The sequence below is a fragment of the Mirounga angustirostris genome, unplaced genomic scaffold (assembly GCF_029215605.1).
Source record: "Mirounga angustirostris isolate CCGP_5_RB_7025 unplaced genomic scaffold, mMirAng1.0.hap1 SCAF_7, whole genome shotgun sequence".
Taxonomy (NCBI): domain Eukaryota; kingdom Metazoa; phylum Chordata; class Mammalia; order Carnivora; family Phocidae; genus Mirounga; species Mirounga angustirostris.
In genome coordinates, this window is record NW_026991715.1 from 58,703,845 (window position 1) to 58,715,902 (window position 12,058).

The 12,058-nt window shown below is 46.8% G+C and overlaps 1 protein-coding gene across 2 annotated transcripts in view; it reads left to right on the top strand.

Moving 5' to 3' along the window:
- The first annotated feature begins 5,335 nt into the window (after positions 1-5,335).
- PDE8B (phosphodiesterase 8B) overlaps positions 5,336-12,058 on the top strand; it is a 236,875-nt gene continuing 230,152 nt past the window's right edge. For both annotated transcript variants that reach the window (XM_064596268.1, XM_064596269.1), the window contains exon 1: positions 5,336-5,454. In XM_064596268.1, coding sequence (XP_064452338.1) covers positions 5,419-5,454 — 36 coding nt within the window. In that variant the 5' untranslated portion in view covers positions 5,336-5,418. The remainder of the gene's footprint in view (positions 5,455-12,058) is intronic.

A 12,058-nucleotide genomic window follows, 5' to 3' on the forward strand; every position in this document is an offset into this window, starting at 1 on the left:
TATTTTAATTCTTAGATAAATTTGGGAAACAGAAGTATTTTTTTTTTTAAAACTACTACCTCTCTCCATCTTATTTTTTAAAGGAGGAAAAACTTCCAGCCCTGGGAAGTTAAGTGTGTGTGTGTGTGTGTGTGTGTGTGGGTGGGTGGGTGGGTGTTTGTGCACGTGCATGCAGAGCTATCTTTCATTTTCTGTAAGAACTTTACTTCTGTTAGGGAGTAACTCTCCATTTAAGGTGTTGAGAGTTTTGATGTCCTTGCCTGGAAGAAGTTAGGGGGGAATCAACCTCTGGTCGGAGGGCAGGTTATCTTACTTGCCATCTGCGGGAGTCTCCTTTGTCCAGTCCTCTCAGTGTTCACCTCTGGAAACACTTTGAGGCTGGATCCTTAACTCTCCTGCTCACGTGTCCTCTCATATCTGTGTATTGATGATGGCTGGATTTTTAGCTCCAGCCCAAATATTTCCCACCACCTGCAGACCTGTTTCTTCTTACTGACTAGATATCTTTCCTGTGTGTTCCATGGGCACCTCAGACCCAACAGACTCAAACTGCTCACCTGAGAGTATTTGCTATTTTAGTGGGAACTGCTGCACCCAGGAGTCGCCCACTCACAGCCCATCCATTACCAGTCCCTAGTCCATTCCCAAGTATCCTTTCTGTTCTCCCCCTCCCCTCCATTCCTAAGGCCAATGCTCTTCTTCAGGCTCTCCTCAGCTCCTTCTGGATTGTTAATTATTTCTCTATCCCTCTTTGTCTTCTCAACCCATGCTTTCCTCTACCATCAGATATGTTTATAATGTGCAACCTCCATGTCTGTTCCTTGTGTCAAATCATTTCCAGAGTTTTCCATTTTCTAGCTCTTCATGTCAGTGGAAAACCCATTTAAATAGTTTCATTCTCTTTGGTGGGTTTTCTTCCTATTATATGGCCTTGGCTCCTGAGGCTCTTTGCATGTGTCAGTTCAAATGCCCCTTCCCAGAGCAGTTGGCTCTGACCTCCCAAACTAAAGTGGCCTACGCTTCAGTTCTTCAGATCATAATAAAATGATCTTTTGTTTTCCTTTTTTTCCTTAATTGTCTCTCTTCCCTCCATTGGAATGTAAGCATCATGACAGTATGGATTCATGTTATTTACAATCTCTCCTCAGCACCTAAAATCATTCCTGGCATGCAGTAGTTGCTCAAAAAGATCTTTTGGGTGGATGAATGAATATGTAGTTGATGCTTGAACAGTGCAGGGGGTAGGGGCACTGACACCCCGCCCTCCCTCTACCCAGTCACCCATGCACTTGAAATTTTCGACTCCCTAAAACCTTAGCTACTAATCACCAGAAGCCTTACTGATAACATAAATAGTCGATTAACACAAATTTTATCTGTTCTGTGTATTATATACTGTATTCTTACAATAAAGTAAGCTAGAGAAAAGACAGTGTTCAGAAAATAATAAGGAAGAGAAGAAAGAAAATACATTTATAGTATACTGTACTGTACTTACTGAAAAAAATCTATGTGTTAAGTGGGCCCCTGTAGTTCAAACCCGTGTTGTTCTAGGGTCAACTATAAAATTGAATAAATTTGCCCCTATTAGAAATACCGTGATAGACAGATATATTGAGGGTAGTGTAAGTATCAATGAAGAGTGGGAGAGGTTCAACTCTCAAACACACTTAAAGGCCCCAGTCACTGGGGCCTCTCCTCAGATACAAGGGCAAGGCTCTCATCACTAACGCTTATGACTTCCTGCTAATAAACAATAATGAGATATTTTATTGATAACACTGAACTTCCCAGTTCCTATTTAGTCTTTGCAAATTTGTAATTCCAGGCCATAGGGCTAATGCCTATCCACGTGATAACTTGCTTTTCCTTTCTCTTTTTGTCTTGAGCCGTCCTGGGGCCAGGGATCCAGTCTGGACTCAAATTCTGTAGGAAGTATGTTTGGTTTCCTCAGAGTAGCTTTGGTTGATTTTGTCTGATTAGGAAACTGCTCACTTGAGAGTACTTGCTATTTTAGTGGAACTGCTGCACCCAGGAGTTGCCCACTCACAGCCCATCCATTACCAATCCCTATGATTAGGAAAAACTGGGATGGCTAGGATCCTGAAACTACTCATGGAGTGAGGGAGGTCACAGGTGTCACCAAGTGGCCTCTCAGAGTCTGTTCCTCTGTTGTCAGGAGGACAGTTATGGACTGTTTGTATATTCCCTTGGTTCAGGAGAGGGATGGGGGAACAGGATAATGCTATGCCAGCTAAAAGGAAGAATTACAAAAGGAGTTTAATACATCTGCTGCCAGTGACATTGATGATCATGGAAGTACACCATGGACTTAATTTCTCCAGAAATTACCAAACACTGGTAGCACCTGATTCTACCGGGCTTTCATACGGTGGCAATCACACAAGCACCAGCTTGTCAGCAACATCAACATCTTCAGTCTTCAAAGAATGACCAGTGACGTGCTCCAATACCCTAAATGGTACATCATGCTAGACTGGGAGCTCTGTGCCTCGGCTTCCTCCTCCTCCTCCTTTTTCTTCTTTCTCCTCCTCCTCCTCCTCCTCCTCCTCCTCCTCCTCCTCCTCCTCCTCCTCCTTCTTCTTCTTTCTTCATTCTTTCCTTCTCTTTGTTTCAGTTCTCTTTTCTGCTCTTTCTGCCTCCTTTCCCTCTCCTTCTCCTAACTTTTCTTTTTCTTCCTCCCTCTCTTCCTCCTCTTCCTCTCTTTGAAAATCATACACCACTCTATAATACCTTTCAAGGTACATGACAGGAAATGTCCAGTGGGTTAAGTGTTGGGCTTGATTGTGCTGTATATCAGCCAGGGTGGGATAGAAAACTTTTAAACTTTGGGCATCCAAAGACACTTAAAATGTCTTTGGATGCCCAAAGTTTAAAAGGTGCAAGCCCTCCAAACCCTGGCTAATAGTTTCACGATGCCATCTGATTATATGCAATTTCTTGGGAACCATAGACAACCTGCTAGCTGCCATGGGCAGGTGCTGTGTGCAGATAGACTGCTAGGACTTCTTGAGCAGCTCTTCTGGAAAATCCCCACATTCACAAGAGAAAGTATGGCTTTTGTTTTTCTTTTATAGATAATCAGAAAGGGGATTCAGAGGATTTAGTATCTTTGCTTTTCCTCATTGTCTCTTTGTTATTAGTTTTCTCTTTCTTGTTTTTCTTTTAATTTATTTGCTTTTCTTTCTGAAAACATGTGTATTTTTTGCTTGGGTCAATTGACCCTGAGTTTTCCAAGCCATCTTTTTACCTGCTGGGTTATTTTTGCCTCAGACTTTTCTTCAAGTTCTTCTGTTACTCTACCACCACCAAATCTCAGACTGACATTGCTCTTTCACCTCCTGATGTCTTTGCTGTTTTGCTTTTCCTTGTCTGTACGGGGCCTGAAAAGGCTGTGACTATGACATAATGGGGGATTTTGCTGCCAATTTAAATGACCTTAGTTAGCCCTTCTACCTTTTGCCTCACTTTTTCATCTGTGGAAGGAGGAAGTATATTAGTTTTGCTATTGCGCATAATATGTTACCACAGATTTAGTGGCTTAAAACATCACACATTATCTCAGTTTCTGTGGGTCCGAAGTCTGAGCATGGCTTCCCTGGATCCTCTGTGTTAGCTGGGGCTGTAGTCTCATCTCAAGGTCTGACTAGGGAAGAGTTCTTTTCAAGCTCTCCTGGTTGCTGGCAAGACTTAGTTCCTTTTAGTCTGTTGGACTAAGGGCCTCAGTTTCTTACTGGCTCTTGGCCAGAGGTACCCTCAGTTCCTTGCCACGTGGGCCTTCTCATCGTGGCTCTTTGCTTTATCAAAGCCAGCAAGAGAGAGTCTCCTAGCAAGGCTATGTAACATAATCACTGAAGTGACATCCTGTCACCATTCGCTCCGGGTAGGAAGCAAGTCACAGGGTTCCGGCACACTCAAGGAGAGGGTATTCCATAAATGCATGAACACCAGGAGATGGGGATAATCGGTGACCATATTAGGGTCTGTCCACACAGAGAGGAATGCTTTTGAGGGGAAACACTTTGAGCTCCTTAGAAAAAAGACTATAAAGGCTATATTCATACTGCTGGCATGCCTCACGGTTGGCCTTTATGGATTATGGCTAACACCAAAATAATAGTGTCTCTCTTTGTCTCCATGTCCTATAGACTAGTTTCATACTATTTGTTTTCCTTTTCTGTCATTAGAAATCTCATCAGCCTCTCTGGATGAGAAAGTCAGCAGGAAGAGATTGCTGTTGTTGATCTTGGTTTTAACTGGACTGACTCAGCCCTGTGGGCAGCTGAGAAAGGAAAAGTCTTTGCAAATGCTCTCTAGGTCTTTGTTAGAAATCCCTGCATTCAGAGGGAGCCAGGTATGGGGCAGGCATGATAATAATCACAAGCAAGAAGCCAGGCTTATTTACAGCTGACGCATTTAAGTAGATACAATTTATTACTTTAAAAAAAATGTCTGCAAGCTTCATAGAAGTTTCTGCCCAGACCTTTGATTCCAGCTCTTCAAACAGATTGGGGAGTGGGGGCGTGGGGGGGGAAGGGTGGCAGCACCTTTGGCTTGATCCACAGTTGGTAAATTGTCTGCACTAATTAAGACTGAGGGATAATCCTACCTACCGTCCACCCCCCCACAACACATACATAATAGGATATCGATAACATACTCATATAAATACAAAAGTTCTCCTTCACTTTGAGGGCGAATGATCTTTCATATGCTATCGTCTATGTATTAATAATAACTAATGTCGGGCGCCTGGGTGGCTCAGTTGGTTGGGCGACTGCCTTCGGCTCAGGTCATGATCCTGGAGTCCCGGATCGAGTCCCGCATCAGGCTCTCCGCTCGGCGGGGAGTCTGCTTCTCCCTCTGACCCTCCCCCTCTCATGCTCTCTCTCTCTCATTCTCTCTCTCGAATAAATAAATAAAATCTTTAAAAAAAAATAACTAATGTCCCTGACTTTAGAATCTCTTTAAAATAATAACATATACGAATTTGAATTGAGGAATGGGGCAGATCCTTCACGGTTTTCTTGGGGGTAGAGACGCCAGAAGAGAGTGGAGAAGGTGGGCACGATGAGGAGAAACCTGGGTGCCCAAACCCTAAATCTCAAGCAGCGCCAGACTGGGCAGCTCTAGCGAGACTCGACTTCCCTCGAGGGGCGGGAGAGGCCTTGCGGGGAGCGGAGTAGTTAGAGGGGCGCTAAGCGGGCTCAAAGTCGGGGCTTTTCACCTCGGGAGGGGCGCTAGGACCCAGGCACCCGCCGGCCTCGGGACGTGCCTGGGGAGTGAAGGCTCTAAGAGGCTCAGGCTCCCGGCCAGAGTCCCTCGGAACGACCAGACCCTTCCCGTGGGCGCGAGGCGCGGGGCGCGGGGTGCCGCAGCCGCGTGCTCGCCGCCGGCATGGAGCAGACGCGCTGCCGGCCAAGCGCTCGCCAGGTGAGTCCCTCGCGCAGGGTCCGCACGTCCCGCGGGCACCGCGCCCCGCCGCCGTTCGAGGCCGCCGCCTCCCCCGCTCCCCACACCCCCCGGCGCCGGGGCTCGGCGGCCGGCTGGCGGGGCGGGCTGGGCGCGCTGGGTGCGCGGGCACCAGGCCAGAGCTGTCCCCCACAGCTCCTCTTGGACACCCGCGCGGCTGAGGAGCGATGTCCCTCCCGCCCCGCCCCGGTCTCTGCGTGTCCTGCTGCCCCACTCCCTCCTTCCTTCCCAGGAGGAGAGCACCTCGGGTGTCCGGCGCAACCGCCCGGCTTATAATTCCGAATGATAACAATCGCCCACCAGCAGCGGCCGCGCCGCTCTCCTGGCGTTACCCCGAGCGAGCGCCGCGACGGGCCAGGTCCGCCCGCTCCTGTTGCACCCCGAGCTTCTCCCCACGCTTCTCTGCGCGGCCGCGGTGCCCCCCTTCCCGGGAAGCGAACCACCGCCAGCCCCAGCCAGGGGGGCGGGGGGCAGGGGGAAGCTAGGGTAGGCGTCCTGGGGCTGGAAGCCTCCGTGGCCTCCCTTCGGCGCCCGGGACTCCACGGTCCCGGGGACCCGCTCCCACCGCGCTCGCTGGGCACGCAGACTGCGCGTGAGGTTTAAACCACCCGCCTCCCGTGGGGGAGATGAAACGTGGGTGCGAAGGAGGCTCTCACACCGGGGGGCATAGGAAAGTGCGGCTGAGAACAGTCTGCAGTTCAGGGAGGGGCGCTTCGTGCGAGGGGGAAGCTGCACCCGCCAGCTGCCGCTCTGAACTTGGGGGCGTTCTGCTGGGCGTCCGAGTGTCACCGGAGTGCACTTAGTTCCAGGATCAAGGAGTCGCGGTCCCCGGACTGTGGCGGAAGATGAGGCTCGGCTAGCGGTCTTAAGTCTGCAACAGGCTCCTCTGTACCCTCAAGACTAGCCCTGCTCATCCATTCTGCTTCCGGCTCAGTTTGACACAGTTTGCAGTCTCCAAGTTGCCAACCCCAGGAAAAAGGGTCGCTGAATAGTTGCAATGGGCGGGCGGCGAGCGGCGAGTTGCTGGGGCAGGACGACCACTGCAGTGCCACGGTGGGCATTTGCCCCCCGCAACGTTTGCCAGCTGCCAGGTCGGGCCCCGGAGGGGACGGGGCGTGTGTGCCTGCTCGGCCGGTAACAGACACGTGTGTCAGGACCTGAAGTTACACACCTAGTACGAACCTAGAAGAGAAACTTCCTCTAAACTGTGTTGGGAGACAGTCAACAAAAACATTTACGCCGGGCCGGGTCGGGCCGCTGGGGATAGGTGAGGTGCGAGGATCTTCCCTCTAGGATTTTATAATCCGCCGCCGGCATTGCCAGTTATGCTTGACTGCCCCTCTGACCTTGAATGAGGTATTTTAACTTTGCTCGGTTTTCCAAGAAGCAAAAACGGAAGAATGATAATCCAGCAGCAGTGGAAAGAGCATTCACTGGGAAGCCAGTCCTTGGGTTCCAGCCCTAGCTCTATCACTGACCAGCTGTGAAACTTTTGGGCAAGCCACACAAAAGCTGGGATTCAGCTGCTACGAAAGGCTCCAAAAAGAACCTTTAATTCTGGGGTCCACTGTAGCAGCAATTTGCCAAGCTTAGATAACCCACAAATGCTCACTAGTTCTTTGCATCTGCATTATACTTGGTTCCACAGAGCATCCATGGACTGAAGAGATACTGGATCAGAACGGTGGGTGCATTGAATTTTAATTCCAGTCTGTTTATAGAGCCACACAAATCTTTCAGGCTTAAGGTCTGTGGAAATAAGCCTGGTGGGTTGAGTTAATACTTAGAATGCACTGGGTAGGACCCCAGTTTAAGTTAGAGTGCGGTCACATAAAAAGTTCTTTCTGTGCATTTGAAAGATCCTTGCCATAAGTACAGTGTTACAGAAATCAGAAGAGGAGAAGCCCCAAGCTGATCCCTCAGCAGAAGAGGGCAAATATGCCACACATCTAGTGGGGGTACTTCAGATAAAGTGTTTAGAGATAAACACTTTATCTACCTGGGAATGACTCCATTTTTATTAACTCCCCAGAAAAGCAGTTTATTGGTTTGGTAATGAAATAATGAAATTGTCTTTAGAAGCCACATGAAATATTAGAATACCTAACATTGCTAGAGTTTATTGGGATAAGCACTGCTTTAAAAAACATTGTCTTTTTATTTAATTTCAGGAAGGGAAATAAGCAGAATGATTTATTATGTTTTCTTACTAGATAATTTTTTTTAAAGACATAAAAAGCAGAAGTAAATGTAACAGACTGCAAGAGACCTTGTTTCTTCTGGTTCCAGAGATGAATATCATCATCATTACCATTACCATAACGGTGAATATCTACTAAGCACTTATTATGTGCCAAGCATCCTTCTAAGCACCTTATGTACATAGTCTAATGTAATCCTATCAACACCTTTTGAAGGAAGTGCTATTATTTCTTTCCGTTTTATAGGTGTGAGAGCTGAAAGTTCTGGCCTGAGGTCACACAGCTGGTACATAGTAGAGTTGGATCACCTACTTGGGTTTATTTATAATGATTCAAGCAAAATGCAAGAGAGGGTTGGGAGGACAAAAAGTGTCTGCCAGATGTCAGGTACTTGATACACCTTAGTGCATGGAGATTAAGAAATCTTTCGTGAGTGCTAATTTACTTTTCTTTTTCTACTTTTTATCAGTATGCTTCTATAATATGACTTGGGTATCTTTTCATCTGGACAAAAAAGTTGAACTCTTTTTTTTAACTATGTAGATTTGAGTGCAGATGGATGAACCATAATTTATTTAACCAATTTCCTTTAAGTGGGCACTTAGATTATTTCTGAATTTTCACAATCACATATAGTGCTAGCATAGTGTATCTTCTTATTTATATATTTCTGCACATCTGTTCAGCTATTTCTGGTCGATAAATACTAAGGGTCGAGTTGCTAGATGAAAGAGCATGGTTACCATTTGGTATGTACTTTTTAATAGATATTGCCAACTTGCTGTCACAAAAAGAAATATAATTTTTGGTTTGGAGTCGAGTTCCTCCACTAACATGTTTCTGGGCTTTTGGTAAACCAGGAATCTGAATGGGTCTCACGTGTATCATTTGTAAACTAGAGGTGGCAGAACTTGTTGGTTCTAAGGTTGTTTCTGCAAATATGTACAATTAGAGTGTGAACAAATGAAATTGTTCATATGTGAGCATTTTTACCTGCAAAAAACAGAAATTTAATATGGTTTCACCTAATGGCACATGAAGTCCTGAAATAGGTTTTTGGTAGTTCGTCTTTTCTAAGGTGGATTTGTGTGTGAGGTAAGGCTGGGCTATGCTGCAGTCACAAATCAACCCTGAAACCTTGGTGGCTTTAAAAAAAAAAAAGTTTATTTATTTCTCATATTATATGTCCCAAGCAGGTTAACAGAGTTCCCTGCTCCACACAGTCACTGAGGGAGCCAGGCTGACAGGAGTTCTGCCATCTTGTAACTGCATTATCTAGAACATACTGTCTCCCTGGTCCCATGGCAGTTTGGAGGAGGAGGAGAGAAAGACTGTAGGTAATTAACACCTGCCCTTAAATGCCTCAGCCCAGGGATGAAGTGTATTTCTTTTATTTATGGTCCTTTGGTCACAACTAGTCACAAGGACCTCACCCCAATGCAGGGAGGGTAGAAAATATTGTTTTCCTATGTCCAGAAAGAGGAAATGGAATGGTAAATACATAGCATTTTGTATTAGTTTGCTAGGGCTTTCATGACAAAGTACCACAGGCTGGGGGCCTTAAACAACAGAAATTTATTTTCTTACAATTCTGGAGGCGAGAAGTCCTAGATCAAGATGTCAGCGGGGTTGATTTCTTCGGAGGGTCTCTCTCCTTGGCTTATAGATGACCACCGCAGGGGAGGAAACATATTTTCCCTCTATCCTTCTAGGTTCTTGGCTGAGACCCTGCCCCCTGAAATAAAAAACAGATCTACAGCTGAAAAACAAATTTTAATCACGTACACGTACTTAGGCACATCCCAGAGTCCCACAAAGATAATGAGACCTGTCAAAAGGCGGCCACAGGATTGCAGCTTATATATCATCTGAGCTAAGGAGAGGGAAAGGGGTCTGGGGTTTCCAAGGGGAAAAGGCAATTCAAGGGAAGGTGAGAAAAGTGAATGTTTGGTAAACAAAGGTTGCCCTGCCCTGCAGATAAGTCTTTCAGGGGAAAGTTATCTCTGGTAGTAACTCCCTTCCTGGTACAAGATCTCTTTCTAATGCAAATTTCCCTCACAAAAGGTAACTGCTACCCTGTTTTCAGAGCTTCTTTTGTGTCTGCAGTTCCTTAAAAAAATAATCAGCTCAGAATAATCCTTATGCTAAAGAGGCGTATTTTGGGGTAGCACATTCTGCTCCCCTTCACCATCTTTTCCCTGCATCTTCACATGATCTTCTCTCTGTGTGTCTGTTATAATCTCTTTAAAAATTTTTTTATTTAAGATTTATTTATTTGAGGGAGAGAGAGCCCTCGCGAGAGCAGGCGCATGCGCGCAGGGAAGGGGCAGAGGGAGAAGGAGAGAATCTTAAGCAGACTCCCACTGAGCGCAGAGCCCCACTCGGGGCTTGATCTCATGCCCTGAGATCCTGACCTGAGCCGAAATAAAAAGTCTGATGCTTAACTGACTGAGCCACCGAGGTGCCCCCCCCAATCTCTTTTTATAAAGGCACTGGTCCTTCTGGGTTGGGATCTACCCTAATGAGCTCGATGAATGTTACTGACCTCTTTAAAGGTCCTATCCAAGTGCGGTTACATTCCGAGGTGGGGGAGGGGCGCTAGGAATTCAACCTATGAATTTGGGGGGATACAATTCAGCCCATAAACCATTGTCTCTGTCACTATGTGGCCCATACTGAGGTGTAGTCACCCCATTTTTATTTGAGGAGGTCGGGGTGTTTCCGAAGCCACATCGCAGAGCCATCTCTCACATCTCATCCTCACCTCCTGACCAAAGAAAGTGTGGTTTTTCTGAATTCCCTGGGTGTTGTTTTCAAGTGGCCCAACGTTACTACTTGCATCAAGTAACCTTTACTAGTGGCGGTGGATTTAAGGTGAGACAGTGACTGCAGGTGAGGCCATGAGCGTGGGGGCTAAAAGCATGAATACTGAAGCAGGCGGCCTGAGCTCTAATCCCAGCCCTGTCCCATACCAGCAATGTTTCCTCATCTGTAAAATGGGAAGAATAGTACTTGCAGGGTTAGGGTGCCAATTAAACGAGTTAATGTATGTAGAGTGCTCAGCATATACTGGGGGACCAAGTGATGACCTTTGATTATTTGCAACTTCAGAAGCTCCTGGAGCTGTCCAGGCCCAGTGTGCCTGTCCCAGACTGCACCCTAGGGGCACAGACAACCCAGAGGCTCTGCGGCTTGAGCTCCCAGGGCTTCCAGGCGGCCCGGGAGGCATGTGTGCCTTTGGAGGAAAGCAATCACGTGACCACTTGAAAACTCCCAATAGCGCGCACACATTTAGGTCATAGGTTCACGGTTAGATCTGTGAGCCCAAAGGGAACACAAGAGACCATTCACTTAAGTAGCCCTTTAAATTATTCTCCCCATTCCAGCTGAGCAGCTAGGGTTGGCAGTTAAGTATGTAAAAGCAGCACTTCAGTTTTTCTGAGATGTTCCCTGTCCCCTTCTAATTGCTCCTAGAATCAGGGTGTGTTTTTCAGTCAGTGGGGCCCGAGAGCTAGGCCTGGAAACCTTTTCCCCTTAACGGGCCTGGAAGGACAGCTGCCGACTTTCCTTCTGACACATCTTTCCCTTGGAAACATAACGAGTTAAGATAAGTTCGGACTGCTCTACACCTGGTGTAGATGATCTGTCTTGATTACTGGGAAACTCTAGATTTCTGGGCCTGCGGTACTGGAGCAATAGACAAGCCAGTGGGTGGCGTTTCTGGGTCAAGGGGAGCCATGCACCTCATCCCTAGGCACCGTGTACATCCCGCATGTGGTGCGGGGAGGCCAAGACTGCATCCTGGGTAGTTGCCGGCCCTCCCACGAGATAGCAGACTGTCGTAATTGTCTTGCCCGTCGTGTTTCCTACTCTAAAGGCAAGTAAAGGCAGTGTTGGATTAAAGCCGAGGGTGTGTCGATTACCAGTCTGAATCTGTGATCACCATTTCTGGGGGGTGGGGGTGGGGAGGACGCGGCACCTTATAAATTACTGTCAGCCAGACAGCAGTTGTGAAAGTACTTGTCATCCCCTGGGGGATGTATTTACTCAGTTTTAACTTCTGATATTTTCAACTTTTCAGTTGAGGTGGGTGCATTGCTGTCAATCCTTGGGGTTGAGTTTAATTGCTGATTAAGATGACTTCCAAAAGGTTACACTGTGATTCAGCACTGAAACAAAAAAGTTATTGTTTACACAGTTACACAGAGAGTCAAGGAAATAGAGAATGGGGCATAAATTTGATATTGATAGAGCAAATATTTGTCATTGAAGGATGATGCAATTTCAGCTTTGCTTTGTTCGTTTTTGCAAGTAGCAGCCAAGGGTGTTCAATAAAGAAAAGATACCCACAAGTACATAAAGCT